This window comes from Solea senegalensis, linkage group LG19, assembly GCF_019176455.1.
Source record: "Solea senegalensis isolate Sse05_10M linkage group LG19, IFAPA_SoseM_1, whole genome shotgun sequence".
NCBI lineage: Eukaryota > Metazoa > Chordata > Actinopteri > Pleuronectiformes > Soleidae > Solea > Solea senegalensis.
This window is the reverse complement of record NC_058038.1, coordinates 13348490-13367395: the sequence shown is the minus strand read 5'-3', so window position 1 is coordinate 13367395 and position 18906 is coordinate 13348490. Positions and strand designations below refer to the sequence as shown.

The following is an 18906-nucleotide window of genomic DNA, read 5'->3' as shown; positions in this document are numbered from 1 at the left end:
TGGAGCATGTCAGCAAAGCAAGAGTAGGAGGATGATGATAGAGAGGAGGCAGAGAAGAAGAAGGCAGGATATACAACTCAGGATATACAGCTCTGTCACCATGGTGACAGAGCTGTATTCATATTGCATTGTGAGGTTTGATGCTGCTCAGACATACACTTCTGCTAAAATGTGTTTTTCTCTAGACAGTGAGAACTGCCCATGTGCCCTTAAAAGAATTTCAATCACCATTATCAAAGTGGAGATAATTATAAAGGAACATGTTTGTACACTTGGAAAGACACAAGAACCTTGTTTAGTGTGACATAAGGAGCTCCGGGAAAGAAAATATACTCAAGATATCAAGCCTGGATTTATTCTCCACACACTACCCTTTAACAAATCTATTCCCATTTTTAATCCACAGCCAGACAGAGGCAGAATGGAACTTAACAGCAGCACCTGCAACAGGTAGAGAACTAAAAAAAACTGAGTAGACGTAGCTCTTGAAATGAGATAATGCCCTTAAAAAAAAACATTTGCAAATGTTTTTAATCATTATTCATCATTAGGTCAGTAACTCTGAATCTCAAGGTCCCAAAACAGTTGTCATTCACCGCAACTGACAATTAAAAAAGAAATACATTTAAACTCTGGGTTCAGATTCAGAGCAATATTATGTGTTAAATGGTGCAAATAAATAAGTCAATTTCAAAATTGAAAAGTGAATACTGACAGCACTTCAGATGATTGTGATTGTGCATAAAAAAAAACTAAAATTGGACCAAATGAATTGAGGGGCTTCTTACAACAAACTAAGCCAGTGAGAAATTATTTTTCACCAAAGTTTAAACATCAGTAAAAACACAACACTGTCCAGTTTTCTGAAGTCTTATTTCAGTTTCATTGTGAAATATTGGCAGGACCTATTGTGCACAACTTCATACTGAACAGTCCTGGTATTTAGTTGAGTACAGATGATGATTTTCAAAGGCAAACCCTATGTCAAAAGACAAATGCACCAGATTCAGCAGATCAGCATATGCATCCAGTGTGGACCTGGCCTTGGGTCTTGGGAGTATGAAGTACCACTAATTTTTCTTATGTTCACAAACGAGAAAACATCTCTGCATTTCTCTGTGTCAACACTGCTGTGGAAAAAATGTACTTGTTTGTACAAATACCATATTTAAACTGGCACTTGAAAAACCTGATAAGGACTTGAAGCTTAAACTGATAGTTCAGACCTTTTGAAGGGTTTGTATGAGGTACATTAACTAATGTCTTACATACACAGTTGATTGTTGACTATATTCAAGTACCTCATACATGCCTGTGTCAAAAAACATGTGCGACCCCTACAGCTTTAGTTTAACATTGTGGCCAGTCAACTGACCTGCACAGTCCAAACATAAAATTCGTAGGTGCTGTTTTGCAGAGAGGTAAATACCTGTAGGAAGGCTGGCTGTGGAGATAGAGGAGCAGGAGTGTATGGCTACAGCCGTAGCAGGTTCAGTAGTGTAGGGACGTCCTGTGGTGGTGAGAAGCAGACTTCCAGAAGGCAGAGCCTGACCTCTCTTCAACAGCTGCTTGTGCTCCTGCTGGCGGAAGCGAGGGGGCACCTCTCTGGATGGGTAGCGCTGCTGAAGCAGAGTCTGGGGCTGCTGCGTTGTCTGCTGCTGACCTCCGGAGGGAGCACGCTTGCCATTGCCACTGCTTGGGGCTACAGACGGGGCGGCACTGTGGCTGATAGGGGGAAGAGGAGGAGTGGGGTTGAGCTTGGCAGAATCTGGCACTGTGGAAGTGGAAGGATGGAGGGGTAGCAGGGATGGAAGATGGGGGGTACACAAGCATTAGGCAAAAATAATTACAGACTAGTTATTGATTAAGTTTATTGGCAAAAAGAAGTAGGATTCCGCAAATAGCGTATCGGAACCAATAAGAGCATTTTCTAACAAATCAGAAATTGAAATTGGTCATATTTTAATATGATGCCTAATATGTTTTTATTCCCTCTCTTTTGAGACTCCTCTACCACTGGAGTGTTCTTTCTCTCTAAACTTCATTCAGGAATATTATTTTCTATGCTTTTTAAAAATTACCAATCACTTAAAAAACATGTGTACTCATAGGCAGTAAAACGATTGAATCAGGGGACCAAAAGGCTGATTGGGACATGCCAAAAAAGAACCAGTGTATGAAACTTTTGATTACTGCATATTTGAACCTGTGTATTTTGAAAATGTTAAAAGGTTGAATTATATTACTTGGCCATAAAGTATACAAATAAGGCAATTAGAAATATAGCTTCAGTCTTTTCTGGAAAGCTGCTGGAAGCCACTGCTTCTTTTCAAAGCCATGGTCACTTTTGGATGAGCGGAATAAGTCAAACGAGGCGATGGCTATAAATGCAGCAGATTCACAGGCTTGATTTTAGGCAGCGGTCAGTCTAAACACATGGCTGCTCTTTGGAGAAGCCAAGGGCTGTAATAATCTCAGGGTGGTACTGTAGTAAACTTTGAGCCTTTTGGAATGGCCAAAACACACAGCACTCAAATTCTGCTATGGTACATGGTCACATGGTACATGGAGGGAAAGTGTTGAAGAGGTCAAGTAGAAGACAAGGAATTTAGCCTGCTGTGGAGTGGGCTGCACATAGGGCTGAGAGATAAAACAATTATGATATATATTCACGATAGAACTTTTCCTCCCTTACACTTGATATATAGTCAATAGAACTAACTTCATCCCCATATTGACAATGACAATGAACCATGAACCATCATGAAGCCAGGTTGACGCACACCATGTAAGACAAGCAGGGGGAGGCACGCGTGGTAATGTATTCATGACTGCAGCCATGTGGACCAACACGCCAGAAGTTAGAGCAAGATAAAAGAAAAAATGATGACAGAAAATCTTAATGAAACCTCAAGCTACAGTGTTACCGAAGAAGACACCTGAAGGATCATTCCCTGGAGAACACACACTGCAACACTTTATTGTCTGAGATGCAAGTGTGTGGCAGTGGTCCTCCCTTTAAAGCTAACATGATCTGCACCACAACCGCATATCATAGCGTCTTCTCTATCTACAACAAAAACGGGGATATCACATACGCAATTGTTTACTTTAATGCCAAAGACATGATGCAATTAAGCATAGTCAAAAACAACAGACTTTAACTGCTGATAAAAGTAATTGACCCTTGTTAACAATTTGAAGTAACAAACATTATTCTCCAACAGGTCTGCGAAGAACTGCGAAGTGTATCTAACTTTGTTTCCGCGTCACGTAAACAGGATTCCCAAGGGAAAAAAAACAATCCAGACCATTTTCCTGGGAAATTTAATGATGAGTAACAGGAAAAAATGATAATGATGACAGATGAGATGCACTTCAGATGTGAACACTAATGAGATCTGTTAATGAAAACTTCACAAGTAAAAAGATGCTCTCAAGAGAGGGGGAGTTCATCAGTGTTTTTTTAGAGGGACACAGTTGTGCTGATGATTGTTGTTGTTTTTTGTGTTAAATGTTTTAAATAATTTAGTGAGGCCATAGAAACTTCAGATTCACCCAGATCTGGGTACTGTGAAGAAGAGATGACAATTCATTTTCTTTGAAAACAATGGGAAAAAGGGCCACACGGTGGTTTACTGGTTAGCACTCTCGCCTTGCAGCGAGAAGACCCGGGTTCGAGCCCCGGTTGGAACAAGGGCCTTTCTACATGGAGTTTGCATGTTCTCCCCGTGTGTGCGTGGGTTCTCTCCGGGTTCTCCGGCTTCCTCCCACAGTCCAAAAACATGCAATGTGGGGATTAGGTAAATTGGACACTCTAGATTGACCGTAGGGAGTGTGAGAGTGAATGGTTGTTTGTCTCTATCTGTGTGTGGCCCTGCGATGGACTGGCGAACTGTCCAGGGTGTACCCCGCCTATCGCCCGATGTAGCTGAGATTGGCACAGCACCCCCCGCGACCCTCTGGTGGAGGATAAAGCGGTTAGATGATGACTGACTGACAATGGGAAAAAACAAAACAGAAGAAGCCAAAGCTGTGAAGTGTCCTCAGGAGGGCAATAAACTGTGACTGAATGTGGAAGTGCAAGGTCAGAGGGCACCACTAAGTCAAACAAGATGATTAGCATGAGGTCATAGAGTGACTGCTGGGCGCCTAATAGGGCAAAAAGCACAATGGATAGTCACTTCAGTGCATTTCATTACGTAACAGAATAAGCTGGTGTAAGGGAATGTAAGCAGGATGCAAAAAAAATGTGTTAATAACCTAAACATGCTGTACAGGAACAGACCCAAACATCAGCTGACGAGACATAATGTGCATTGAGCCAAAATGGTATTTTAAGTTGTTGCTGGTCATAAATACAAGGCAAGGAGGAAAAAAAACTGAAACAGCAACAACTGAGAGAGAAAGAAAATCTTTGTGTGGCCCAAATGAGTTATAAGGAGCAGTGCTTCACTTCTGGCTGCCATCCCGAGTGTGTACAGTGAAGCAATGAATAACTTGCAGACTTGCGGCCAGCCCGACACACTGAAAAACAAAGAGTTATGTAACGCTGAGGCCCACGCTCAGGGGAGAGGACAGGATGGTGTCATGGAACATACATTTGCACAGACAAGTAAATACTAACACACATATTGCAACTGTTGGTGTTCTTGTTTTTTCTGTGTATGTAAATAAGTCTGTCGTGGGTTTGTTTAAATTCCCTCATTGCTGTAGCCTAAGTGGACCATTGACTGCACATCTGTCTAAGGATCTTCCTTTCACTGCAGGAATCAGAGAGAAACCCTAGAGGCGGAGCTTACTTCTCAGTGGATTTCTCTACATCTGCTCTACTTCCTCTGCCTTCTTTTGCTTCAACCATTCCCACCTTTGTTGCTTCCCTTTCTCCTACATGATCTACTCTGATTTACTATTATGAGTATTTAGGGAAGCAGATGCACATCATGACTCCTTGTCAATACTCAATATTGATTTTAGGAGATGAGTTTCTCTGTAAAACAGAACACTGTGTTTGCGCCACAATGTATAAAAATAGTTATGGAGGTGATCGTTTTACAGTTGGGACTCTGATGCGTGACGTAGTTACTTCTGGAAGCTGGGGGAGGGGAACAGTCACTGGCTTCTCTGTCAGCCAATCAGAGGGAAGAGACATAGAGCGAGCAGGAGGGAGAGTGGAAGTGGCTGCCAAATGTACCAGAGGAAGAGAAGGAGGTAGAGCAAGGAGAGTAGGGCTGAGCGATATGGAGAAAAATATTATCATGATCTCCTTTTTTTATTATTTGATATCTATATATATCACAATATAATCATTAGCTTGTCGTTTCCCTTTTACTCCGAAGTCGAACTTAAAGATAGGAAAAGATTATTTTGGTTTAAATAATTTAAATTCTTATTTACAGGCTCCTCAGCTAATTTATCAGCTATGGTCCATAGCTGATAAATTACCTGAGGAGCCCAAAACAAGTGAAAACCACTGATAGTGGCAATGTTTATTAAAGCTTTTTAAGGAGGTGCTTTGCAGAAAACCGTGAAAGTGAATAAAATGAGATCAGAGTCAGTCTCGCTGAGAGCTTATTTGAAAAACACAACCCTCAGTGGAGCAGGAGCACAGGAAAATTCCCACTTCATCAAAGAACACATCAAAAATGTGGCCTTGGGGCTATGTGTGCTTCACACAGAGGAAGATGTCCCATTTTCCACTTAAAAGGAGTCTTAATTTTCTAAGAGAAAATATCATGGCATGCTTGCCTAGCTGTTTAAGATCTATATGAAGTTGGAGGAGGTTGTCAGGAGAGATATTAGAAAGTTCAAGGTTGATAAAGAAGAAAGAAGCAGGTGGAGAGAATCGACAGTGCTCCTTTTCAGTGTCTTTCCTTGGTAAAAGCAGAAAAACATGGGCCATATGTCCTTGAAGATTAAGGGAGGAAGAGGCACACAGATCAGTACTACTCAAAACCAACAGCAAAAACACATGTTTTTATAAATGGAATTGCCATTTAAAGAGGCATGCAACCTTCTAAATATTCTTACTGGAGGTGCATGCCTTTTTCTACCTCACCTTAAAAAAGGTCAGTTACTTTTGTGCTGGCACAGCTTTAAATGTTGACCTGAACAAAATTGCAAAGGAGATGGATCAATGCCTAAGCCATTGCTATTAGTGCATTGTACTCGGAGGTGTACTCAACTTGTAGACAGGTCACTGTTGCTTAATATCCAGATGGATGATTTTCAGCACTGCTTTCAGGCACTGCACTTTTCAGATTCTCTGGGGACTGTGAAGAGGGGCTGTATGTGTGACGCAAATGTTTGTATAAGTCATCCGGGAGATTCCCATAAAGTTCTCCTGCCAGCTTTGGTGTAATCTACGGTTTATGTCCAAATGAGCTATGAGAATACAGGAGAAAAAGCAGGATTTGTAGCAAGAGAATCGCCTGTGTCCTGCTTCCTGCACACTCAAGCCAGGTGCCACACCCTAGCCTGGATCCTTGCTACAACTCACCCAGACGACCTCCCGCAGTGTGCATGTCAAATGTGAATGGCAAACTCTAGTGAATGTCTCAAGACAAACGTTACCCTTAGTTCATGTATGAAAACGGCTTTGGTTTATAATTTAGATTGGTGTATTAGGGCCATGGTAAATTAAAAATTATCAAAACTATAGTCTTTTAATCTATGCATATACATTTTTGTTTTATTCTCCAAGATGCAAACCATCACACTCCATTTCAAGTGAGCCACTTCAACCTGGTGTTGCTGCCAAACTCTCAAAGCAGAGCGCATAACTCTGATTTTAGTAAAACCAGAAACCTGGAAGTTACTAGATCTGTATCAGATGTCTAATAAAACAGAGGCAGAAGAAAGAGTACCAACAACATGTGAGCTGGACAGGGAGACATGTCTTAAGCTTTCTACATCTCTTTCCTCCTCTGGGTTTAAAACACGAGTAGTGCACCACACAAGAAAGGAGATTAAAGGGATTAATTACAAGTGAATAAATATGACACTGTAGTTAAGAGGAAAAAACCACCCCCAGCTGAATCACATGCAATACATATGTAATTGTGAAAACTTGCCTATGTAGATGACAGCATTCTACTGTCTTATACTAGGTATCTGTATGGAGCAACAAACGACAATGCAACACCAATTTAACAAGTAACCTGCAGACATGTTACGGCCAGAGCTGGCCTTTGAACTGGAAGACAGGGGTTGCTCTCAGCCGACAGACGAAGGACAGAGACAGACTCATTGCTACTGTGTCCCTAGCATGCAAATTCAATGTGTCACCAATAAAATGATTATTTATTGCGTAATGTTAGTTGTTTAACTCCTGAGTGAGTCTTAATTTTAGACATGTGTGATTGGGCACAGTTGTTTAATCAGTGCATCAGTTGTATATCAGTGCATCCTCCCTATCACAGCTCACGTGAACAACCAGACATAGCACACTCCAAGTCACAACTTAAAAGAGGGAAAAAACACTTTATGAACATATATTTGACCTCAACTGAGAGAAAAGCAGAAAACCTGAAAACACCAGGTCAGTTGTGTTAATAAAAATAATAATAATAATAATTCAAAAATACTGAGCTGACTACATTTACTGGCAATAGGCTCAGGTGGATAATTTATAAGGCAACCGCAATCAAGCCCTTACCTCTGTTGCTCTTTAAAATGCAGTTAATCATCACTGCTAATGCATCCATTTAAACTGTGCTCAGTGGGATAAGACATGTAAAAGAGGCAGCGTTGATGACAAGAAGCACACTGGTATAAACACCCCCCTGATCACAGCACAATTTATGACTCTCCAACACAAGGCGCTAGGCGTAATTAAGGGAATGTGAAATGGTAAATTAATCTTTTAAGGAATTACTGCCGCAACACTACTTTATAATAATGTTATCTTTTATTACACAATGTAAATGTGTGCCTTGATGTGCAAGAACGTTGCCCCCGTCTTTCTTTGATGAGCATAAAATGCACAGCACGAACACAAATGCAATAGGTCATTAACCCTCCGACAGCAACTCAAGTGCAAATACTTGATGGTAGACGGCGTGGGTTGTGAGAGTGACAGAGGCTAATGTCTCACACTATTAATCTGTATAATCTGGAATGCGGTGCTTTCCTGGGGAGGGTTGGTCAGAACTAGATAATCACAGTTGTGAGATTACAACTTGTATGGCAAACACACACACAATGTGAAATAACAATTACAGTCCAGCGGCCCACTGATAAACCTGGAAAATGTTAAAAGGCTTTTCCGTGACCATAGATATCTGAGCAAGTAAGAAGTTTATGGGATTTAATGTTATGGCTGCACGGGGTGTCAACTTATTCATTTCAGATCTACCACACTCGTGGTTACAGGGTTTCTGAAGAGCTTGAATTTAAGATCTTAGGGTTATTTTTACTAATTATATATAAACAATGTACAATATTTTCTAATAATATGATTGATCAGATTAATCTGTCACCATGTCTGACATTTTTGCCAACAGCAGGTGAACATTTGTGAATCCTTTTCAGTCAAACAGCTATATAATCTCTCTATTCACTTACTGAGATCACTTAAGGAGTTATTTCTTGAACGGTTTGTGATACACAGATTGATTTATTCTAACAGTAGTTGAGGTTTTGAAATAATGCAATGTTTAAATGATACATCTACTATCATGAAATTTGTGGTTTGTCCGTTTTGCCTTCAAACCAAAAAAGAACCACACCAGAATTAGCTTGGAAGAAAACTGAGGCCCTCCTTTTGAAGGCGGTCTCAGCTCAGCTGTTTAGTCTGCACCTGAGTTCAGCAAATGGCTTTCAAACCAACCCAAACACACTGCACTAAATATATCAAAGTTTGCATGTATAAATTGATATGGGTGTGAAGGCAGCCTTGCAAGTATTTTGGGATTTGGAGGTGACTGTGCTACATTTGCTGATGAAATTCACAACACTGTCAGTTGTGCAGCAGAAGGATTAGCCTGTGTGGTATTTGTGAAAAGTTAGGTGACATAATGTGTGTTTTCAGAGGCACAAAATGTTCATATGCGTCACAACAGGGGACTGGAGAGTGAGAGGGAAAGATGTGTATGTGTGTCACAGAAAGAAGCCAGGAGAAATATCCTACAAAGGGCCCTCTCGGCTGTGCTGGTAAACAGAAAATTGCATTCTCGCAGCTTCACTTGGCTATGTCTGTTTCTTCTGCTATCTCATGTCCTATTTCAACTTTATAAAACCAGCCAAAGGCAACCACTTTTAGCATCCGCCTCCGTGAACATTGCACAAATATAACCAAAGCAAATTCATCACATCTCCTTCCTTACAGCCCACCTTCCTTCAGGTTTTCCCGTTGCCCTCTGATAATTTCTCCTGTTGGTCCCAAGGTGGGATTCTCTGTTAGACCAGACAGGAGGTGGTGAAGTGTTACTATGGTGCTCGAGGTCTTCCAGAAAATCTCCTGTGTATGGATGACTGTTTATTCCGCCTCCATACTAGCCCTGTTCTCCTAATTAGTTCCATGGGGTACTCTGCTTAAGTATTACAGACAATCTGCCTCCTTTAGTCCATTAGTGAATTAATCACACATTTTTGTTTGGTTTGGTGTTTTATAGTCTTTTTTTAATGGTCTTTCTTCTGAAGACTATCATTAGTGTAATATTTGACATCACAATAACATTTATGAATATAGCTTCAGAGTTTCTTCTTTTATCTAACAGGATTTTATTCAAATAAAAAGATTCATATCTTGGAGAAATCCTTGGAGAAAAGTAAGACTTTCCTCTAACAATATTAATAACAATCTTGTTGGAAACTGACCAAACATGGTTGGAGATGAAGGCCATGGACACAGCAGAGTACACACATACTTGGAGTAGCAAATTACTTCTAACTACTCAGGATCCTAAAAAATTTAGGAGAATCTGCAAAAATGTTGCATTATTTCTTTTTATCCACATGGATCCAGCATTTTGGGAGGCCTTAAACATGACGATTGGAAAACCTAAAAACCCACCCTTGCGTTTTTGTGTATACAACTAATGTGCTACTTTGGGAAAATGGTGAGGTCATAGCCACACCACTCTCTCTCTCTCTCTCTCTCATGCTCTTGTATTCAATGTCATTATCTTTGTCATCTTCCTCTTCTTCTGTTTGGAGATTGCTTGGTTTATTCGCTTTATGATAACGTTTACTTTCTTTCCTTAGTCCCCCTGGCTTGGTTCATTCTGTCTCTAATTCTGTGATTGTATACATCATAATGTACACCTGTTTGAATAAAGCTTTATTTAGAAAGGTCTGTACACAGCATGCATGCTTTATGCACAAACTCCACATCTCATCCCTATTAGGTGTATTTCTCAAGCTGAATTACAGTGCCATGTACAGGCCTGGCATATGCACTACAGCATTTGGAGTTATTTTGGGTGGGTGAACACTGAATTGTTTAAAGAAAACGTTTTGAAATGAAAACAATTGAATTGTTATGTTTCCATGTAGATGAAGCCTTTAAAGTCAAAAAAGTAATTTAAGGAAGAGGTGATCACAGTGAATTAAGGTCATGATCGGCAGCCAATACAATAATTGTGTAAATCAGAGCCTGGTTTGAAGATAGGGAGGAAAGATGTTGTATGGAGGTCAATTTGCTGGGGGTAGCAAAACAACACCAAGTAAATAAGAGACACAGAGAAAACTAACATAGCTAACCCAAATCATACTCATAAGTGCAGCAAACTGTGAGGGGCCAAGGGTGACGCAGAAGAGGAGAATAAAGGGTAAGAGGGGAACCTCTGTCACTACAGCAGTGTTTCCCACAGAGCAGCCAGCTATTTGTGGCAGAGGAGGGTGATCCCCTCCGCCGCCACAAATTGGCAGGCACTGTTGATTCTGTGACAGCCCACAAATTGGTCAATGTATGGGAAACCCTGCTACAGTCTCATTAACTCATTCTTCAGGGACAGAGTGGGAGGTCGAGGCACTGAACCTTGATGACAGATTTCACAGTTGTACACAGCCTGACTTACTACTATGAGCACAAAAACACTCATTTGTAATCAGTGGCCCATCCTTCTGCTGAGCACAAAGCAGTCTGTCGATGTTGACCAGGAGTTCTAATCAGATCAACCCTGCCTGTCCCTTGAAAGTCAGTAAGTCCCTCTCCCATCTGCCCTCTTATCATCAGCAAGGAGATCTGCTCCCGCCTCCTGGGCTAACTTACTGTCCGTCACTGCTTTCCACCCTCTCTCTCTCGTTGTTAACAGAATTGGCTTGGAGGTGACTAAGGGTAGTGTGGATCTGCACCTGCTAGTAAAGGACATGCTTTCCAACACAAGCCAACTTGAAGTTATATTTAAAGTTTATTAAAGTTATTTAAAGTTTATTATAACCCTCATCCACTTTTGTTTGTTTGGTGGTTATTTCATTGTTTTCTTGTCTTGTGATATTCCCCCTCACCTTTACCCTCCTAGGCACTGTATGCCTGAGGAGCCAATGGGGAGACCTGAGGAGCAGCTGCAAAATCCCCAAGCTCCTTATTAGTCTTGTATGGGCACCTGGCCTCCTTTCTGGCTCAGGTAGTGTGGACCACCTGGTTGCTGCTAATGTTCTCAATTAAAGTTGTTTGTATGCTTCAAATGCAAATGGTACAGTCGTGAACAGTGGCTAAGCTGAGTCTCAGTGGCAAAAAATGAATCCTGCAGACACCTACTACAAAGTCAGCCTCTGCTCAGTCTAAAAGTATCATTATTAATATGAAGTTTAACATATGCTTCATGGCAGGAAAACCTGCAGACATAAAACAAACTTGCAGAATGCAGAAATAGAAAATACAAGATTCCTCAACTCACCTTTGGTTATCTCTTCTGTTGCCTGAAATAAGAGAAAAATGCATAAGCACAGAGAAAAACAAAATCATGCAAAACCAGCCAGGGCAAATTATTAGAGGCTAGTGTATGCCAACAGGTTCATGTTTATTCCCAATAAATATTTAGTTTTCATCTTGTGAAGCACTTTGAGTTGCATTGCTTTGTATGGAAGGTGCTGTATAAATCAACTCCGACTGATCATTTACTTTAAGTCAGGTGTTATGCAGTTTACCTTTTTCTGAGCGGCTTCTTTCTTTTTCTTTTCTTCTGGCTTTTTCTTTTTCGTATCTTCCATCAAATGGTTCTCTTCTCGTGTGTTGCTTCTATTCACAGCTGAATTACAATAAAAGGGAAAAAGAAAAATAATGAAAAACTGCTTTATTTCCAAAAGCCAGCTTATGACAAACCTACTGTGTGTCAGCAGGTGAACACCTGCAGAATCTTTACATTCAGTGTGCTGCATTGTTTTGCTGTGGTTTTCCAAGGTTTAAAGTCTTTATTGTCAGTGAACACTGTTGTTGCACACAAAATCACATGTGTGAACATAATGCAACCACCAGACAAAAGAATGTGTGTTTTTTGCATATTTCTTGTGAACCAGTGACATCTGGAATTGTGTGCAAGCGTGTGCTTTTGTTAGGTGGTTGGTGGGGTTGGTTCTAAGAACCATTAATGGGGCTTTGCAGGTCGAGTATAGATGTGACCAATGACACAATGCCCCCATTCTTTAGACTCCACACCCAGTCAGGGCAACACATTTTAACATAACTGATAATGCTGCATCAGTTATGTTAAAAAGTAGGTAATTCATAAGAAGGTACTTGTTTTGTAGTGGAGTAGCAACCTCTAGTAGTGGAGTAGCAACCTAATCGTGCCGTGTCGTGCCATGCCGAGACGGGTAGAGCCGGTGGAAATAAGCCATAAGCTTCCAGTTGTGTAGCCAAGCCAGTTCTTTGGCCCATGTTTTCCTAAAAGTTAAACAATTGCTGAGCTTAGAAAAGTACTAAGTAGGACTCACACTTGATTAAGTGATTGTGACTTAAGATTCCCAAATTGTTGCTTATGAGTTGGGACTAATTATACATTTAAAAGTATATTTACCATACTAATCATGCTTACTGAATTTGACGACAGCAACTGCTACCACAGTCTCCATCATGCTGTGGTCACTTCAGCTCTTAAGATTATGTGGCTAGCAAACAGGTGACACAAGGTCATCATGTGGGAACATCCCATTCACTTCCCAGACCATCTGTTCTTTATATCATCTAAACTACTATCACATGTGCAGACATTATAACCAATCCTCTATGGAAGGAAGCAAATGGGAGTAATACTATGCACATTACATTGTGCTATTAGTTGCAAATGGACAATGAAGCACACTGTGAAATAAATGATTCAATAAATACATAGGGGCCACACGGTGGAGCACGGGGCTAGCACTGCTGCCTTACAGCAAGAAGATTGCCAATTTGCATCCAGGTTGAGACCTTTCTGTGTGAGATTTGCACGTTCTCCCTGTGTGTGTGCGGGTTTTCTCCCACAGTCCAAAAACATGCAGAGGTTAAATGGACACGGTGGGTGTGAATGTGAGAGTGAATTGTTTGTTGGCCCTGCAATGGACTGGCGACCAGTCCGGGGTGTACTGCACTTTTCCTACGTCAGCTGGGATTGCCTCCAGCTGCCCTGCAAGATGGCGTTCAGACAAGCGGCATTCCATCAGATTTGTGTTTGTTAATTTCAGTCAATAAAGAAGTTTAAAACACTAATTTGGTGGTTTTAGTAAGTCCAGTCCCACTTCAATGATAAATTATGTTTTTACAAAACCTAAAAAAATTAAACATACTACCACTAAGTATCAACAGTGCCAAATACTGTAAATAATGTTGCCCATGCAGCACGTGCCTTCAGTATAAGCAGGAACTGATAAATGATTTCAGCCACACTCTTGATGGCACAAAAGAGCAGCAATGAAAAGCAGTTTCAAAATAAAATGAGACTGTTATTCAAACTGTTGGCCTGTGGTCAGGTTACTTGAATTTGCTTTGACACAAAAACCTCCTTGCCACTCGACACCCATCTACCAGTTTTTTATCTTCAAAAGCCTGATATGGAGCCTTGAGCTGCAGCTGCCAGTCTAAATATAATGGGTGCTGCTTCTTTCAGAGGAATCACTGGGCTTGTGCTATTGAGGGTCAGAGGCTAAGAGAGATGCTCCGGTTAATGAGATCTGATGTTGACCTTCAACCTGAATGAGGAGGGAGTGTGCTGAAAAGCCCATCAAAGTGATTTCTCTTTAAGAAACATTTGGTCCCTGGGCAGGATAGAGACAGCTTTGTACTCATTGAGAGCCACTGTCTCATTCCCAAACACCTGCCTGGCTTGGACAGATGTGAATGCCTTGGGATCAGCATGGTGAGAGATGCCCACATGCTGCTGTACCTCTGGTAATATAATGGAACAGAACATGCAATCTTTTTAAATGACTCATGCATTATCAAAGATATTTTAAATGTTTATTTTGAGGAGCACCAAAAGCAAATTTAAATGAGAACATTAATTCAATTCTAATAAATAACAGAATTAGAAAGAACAGCCTATGTCAATGTTTTTTGATTTGATGTGTCCTCAACTAGCTATATCATGAGAAACTGCTTGCAGTAGGGAAACATGGTGAGTGTTGACATGAAAGATGCACCAATGACTAGTGAGCTCAGCGGTGTTGTGGAATTACACCATCCTGTTAGAACAACAAGATTAGAGCTTGGTGTCCCTCTTAAATCCAGACAGTCATTCACTTTACAAAGGAAGGTATAAAAAGCAAAAAGTCAGAGCAGAGGAAAGGGAGAGGGGACCTGTCACAGGCACAGGTACTGCTGTGGGCATGTAAATGCCTCTAAATGAAGCACTGAGGATGAGGGTGCTAGAATTAATGGGGTTGGTTTCTGTGTTTGTGTGAGAGATGGGGGAAGGGGTGCTAGACGGCAGTCGCTGGGCACAGAGCCAGGAATGCCACTGCAAGCCAAACAAGAGCACGGCAAGCCCTTGGGAGAACGCTTGCTAGCAACCACAGTAGCAGTCGCCAGAGCTATGGCAGGATGTGCAGCCCCCTCTTCACGTCTGCACAATCGCATGTTTGGACTATATGATTTTTAAAATAGCTCTGAAGAACATCTGCTAGGCTACAGTGCAGAAAAAAGCAAGGGGCCAAGCAGTCACTGCCATCTTTAAATGTGTGTGAGGGTTTAAAAACTGCTAGGTAAGCACCGACTGTCCATGTGCTGTGCAAAGAGGATTGTAGTCTCTTAACTATCTGAGGCTATTCTCGTTAATGCTTCCTGGCCCAGGCTAATAACAAAGAAAACAGAAACCAACACTATGTCATACTACTGTGTTCTAAACAGGCCCTAAAATAACTTGTGTCCACACATTGATAGTGCTGCCTCCAATCACAGTGTCAGTTGTCAGCTGGAAAAGTAGTGAGAGGTTGGTTGACAACATAGTGGTTCATCCCCTACTATCTACACATACATACTATCACATACAGTTACTGCACTATTTCCAATGTCTTCAAATATTAAAAAAATAGAGAGAAATATTTATCTAAAAAACTGTCATTTATAGACTGAAAACTACAAGTTTTGAAATATAATCTGTGCAAAAATCTGTCATATACCTACCCAGCATTTAAAATGAATGGAAGTGAATGGAGGTAGTATTCGAGAAGACCTGTTTTTAAATAAAACAGCAAAACCTTTTTTTTTCCACTGAGTGCAAGCTCATCATTTCCTCACTGAGGAGTCCAGCTAAGTATCTGATCAATGAAACCAAACAACACACCAAATCAAATAACACAATCTGGCAAAATGCCCCCTGGTCCTCTCGTCCAGCAGTACATAAAAGGCCACTGAGAGTTTTTCAGTGAAAAAGGGGCTGTGACCTAAGCTGTATAGTAATCTCAGTATTTAGTGGCATGTTTTTGTTATCAAGCCCCCTTTGGCGCCTCTTTACACACTGCCTCTTTCAGCAGCATGGGTGCTGACTGGGGGCCCTGACCTAGCAGGGACAGAAAAAAAACTCACCCCCTTCCCTTAACCGCCACTGCTGCTTCATCCCCTGCCAAGCCAGGGCCCAATTTAGGGACTCCAACACATCAGTAAAACCAGCAGGCCTAAAAGCTTACGTCAGTCCGCCCTCCACATGCATCAAGGAGCTGGCATTCCCAGTCTACACACACTGCCCTCTCCATGAAGACTGTGTTTGTCACTGCAGGATGTAAAGCTGCAACAGGGAGTGATGGCTGTCACCATGGTGGCACAGGAAGCAACAAAACATGAACACAAGTGACCTGTTTTAATGTGTGTGCACGTTTCACTTAATAAAACCACAAACCCTAGAACATTACAAAGTAACTTCAGGCCCCATGGATACACACTGACTATTGGCACTGTAACTTATGCTTATCCTATCCATTATCAATTAAAACTGTTGCTTATTTCCTAGGCTAATTTTTCAGTTGTTTGGTCAATAACATGCTGGAATTGTTTGTGTATCAAAAGTGAAACATTTTAAAACAAATCCAAACACAAGTGTGCCACCACAGAGGGGCAAGGAGACCAGAACATACTTACATTACAAGGATGAAATCGGAAACACGCCGGCTGACAATTTAGTAATCGAGTGACAATTGATTAATCCTTCCAGCCAGATTATAGTATGAAGCATATTTGGATTTTACGCACAATAACGAAGTCACTTTCCAAACATTGTGTGAAAGTGAAGGACAGAAGCACCCAAACTAATAGAGGTGTTGATCAAATGAACAGTTGAATGGATACTGATGCACGGGCAAAAAGACAACAGGACAGGACATGTCATAAGTGCCGTGGTTCATTCAAATTCAGCCTCTGCGTTTATTGCCCGTCTGGTGATGCATATTAGGTCCAAGCTGCTCGCACCAACCTATGCATGCTAAGCTACTACACATAACGACAAGCCAACGAGCAATGACACGGGGTGCCCTTGAATCATTTGCAGTGTGCAGCTAGCTCAAGCAACTGCTATGCAGAAAACTTATCGAACCCACGCAAATGACAAGAAATGCGAGCACTATCGTCAAAGAATAACAGCAAAGCTGGGACTCTGTCGGCGACAGCAGCGGTGAAACAGTCGTAGCAGCGAAGACAACACTGATGTCAGAGTGAGCTGAAAATATTGTTTGCTCCTTCTCCAGCAGCTGCCATTTTAAGCTCCAAAAACGCCGCGTATTTCCAACAGTGTAAAGGGACGAGCCGCTGCTGTGTCGTGCTGCGAAGCCAGAGGGGAAGAATAAATCCTACCATGAAGCGTTTAGCAAGGGCTCGTCAGCGGCGAAGCCTCTGCAGCCATTTTGTAGTAACTGACCGGAGCAGGAGCTCGAGACGGTTGAATCGGTGGTAACAGGGGGAGGAGGGGGTGGAGCTTCACCTTGCCACGTGACCTTCAATAACAAAACAAACGGTCCCCTCCCCTCCTCTCCCCCACCGCCCCAGTAATGCGCGCACCCCCCTACCCCCTCGCCCCGTGTTTCCATGACAACTGCAGCCCCTTCATCACTGCCCTCTGCACTGATGCGCTCGGACTAATGCACACACACACACACATACACTCTCTCCTGACCTCAGATTCACAACGAAGTAAACAACTGTTTAACTAACAACCACAGTGTAAATGCATGTCACTGTGTATATACTGAGCCTGTGTTGTGTTAGTACACCAACAGAGGGCACAGTTTCTAATGTTACTTTTGAATAGTCTGAAAAGCAAAAAGTTCCCTCGAAATAAACAAACAAATAACTTGTATAGAAAGCATTAAACAGTCTTTTACAAAAGTAAATATTTCTTCCAAAAATGTTACTTGCCACTATTATGAGGTACACATGACATCTAGTAAAATGGCACATGTTTGTGTGTGGCCTTCTGCTGTTGTCTCTTTTAAGGTTTGACCTGTTGACAGATGGTCTTCTTAGATGTAACCAAGGCTGAACGATTTTGAATAAATATCTAACTACCATTATTTATGACAGGAATTGCGATATGCGGGACGGTCATTCTTATATCATTATTTTCATTTTCATTCAAAAACATTTAAAATGTTTATCCATGCTGTTGAGATTAATACACGACAAAACAGGAAATGATACTGAAATTCTACCAGGTTTTTTTTGTCCAGTGACTGAAAATAAATATTTTAATTATATCAAGTTTCTTAAAATGATATTAGTTACATATAATGATTACATATGTACATATATGTATAATAATACAAGGTTGGGACAAACATTACAACATAACATTCTGGGAACCAAATGTGTGACCAAAAACTAACATTCGGGGAACATTATGAAAACCTTCCATATTAATCACAGGAGAACCTAGAAGTTCCCAGTACATTCTGGCAACCAAAAATTGTTAGCTGGGTCCTTCCTTTTTCCTGATCTGAAATGTTGTTGTGCTTTGTGAAATGTCTGCCTGGTGACAAAACCAGTCAATAGTCTGGCTGCTTTCGGAATGAGAAATTCCTATTGCACATGGCAATCAGCGGAAACCGTATCTCCACCACAGGATCGAGGAGAAATAAATATGAGTGGAACGCTTACTCTGCTAATATGTCACCACTCAATGAGCCAGATCTGGAGGTGAATTAATACCCTTGTCTGTATCTCATTAGAAGCCAACAAGGTCCACTCTGAATGAGACTCCAGTGGCATCTGATACGGAAATTAATCTGGAGACATCAAGTGACGAACACCCACAAGAAATAACAATGCATCTGATTACAAAACAGGATGATCGGCACCGTGTGTTTGCAATTATAGAACCATCTATAGCGGGTGTCACTGGCATAAAGTGTCATATGTATCATCCACATGTGGACAATTGCAGAGATATGCATTATAGTGATGGTGGCAAAACACAATTATTCAGTTTAACAAGATGATGTAGTGCAGAGAGAGGAGAGGGGAGGAGGGGAGACACTAATCATGCACCACAGTGATGAATC

At 41.3% G+C, this 18906-nt stretch overlaps 1 protein-coding gene across 1 annotated transcript; it reads right to left on the bottom strand.

The window, feature by feature from the left end:
- Window positions 1-339: 339 nt before the first annotated feature.
- Window positions 340-17346, bottom strand: LOC122784771 (trinucleotide repeat-containing gene 6A protein-like). The gene is made up of 4 exons (XM_044050107.1): window positions 17204-17346; window positions 12094-12194; window positions 11844-11865; window positions 340-1774 (listed from the first exon to the last, which is right to left on the bottom strand). The coding sequence occupies exons 2-4, from the start codon at window positions 12154-12156 to the stop codon at window positions 1338-1340; spliced, it is 522 nt and encodes a 173-aa protein (XP_043906042.1). The 5' UTR covers window positions 12157-12194; window positions 17204-17346; the 3' UTR covers window positions 340-1337.
- Between the last annotated feature and the right edge of the window lie 1560 nt (window positions 17347-18906).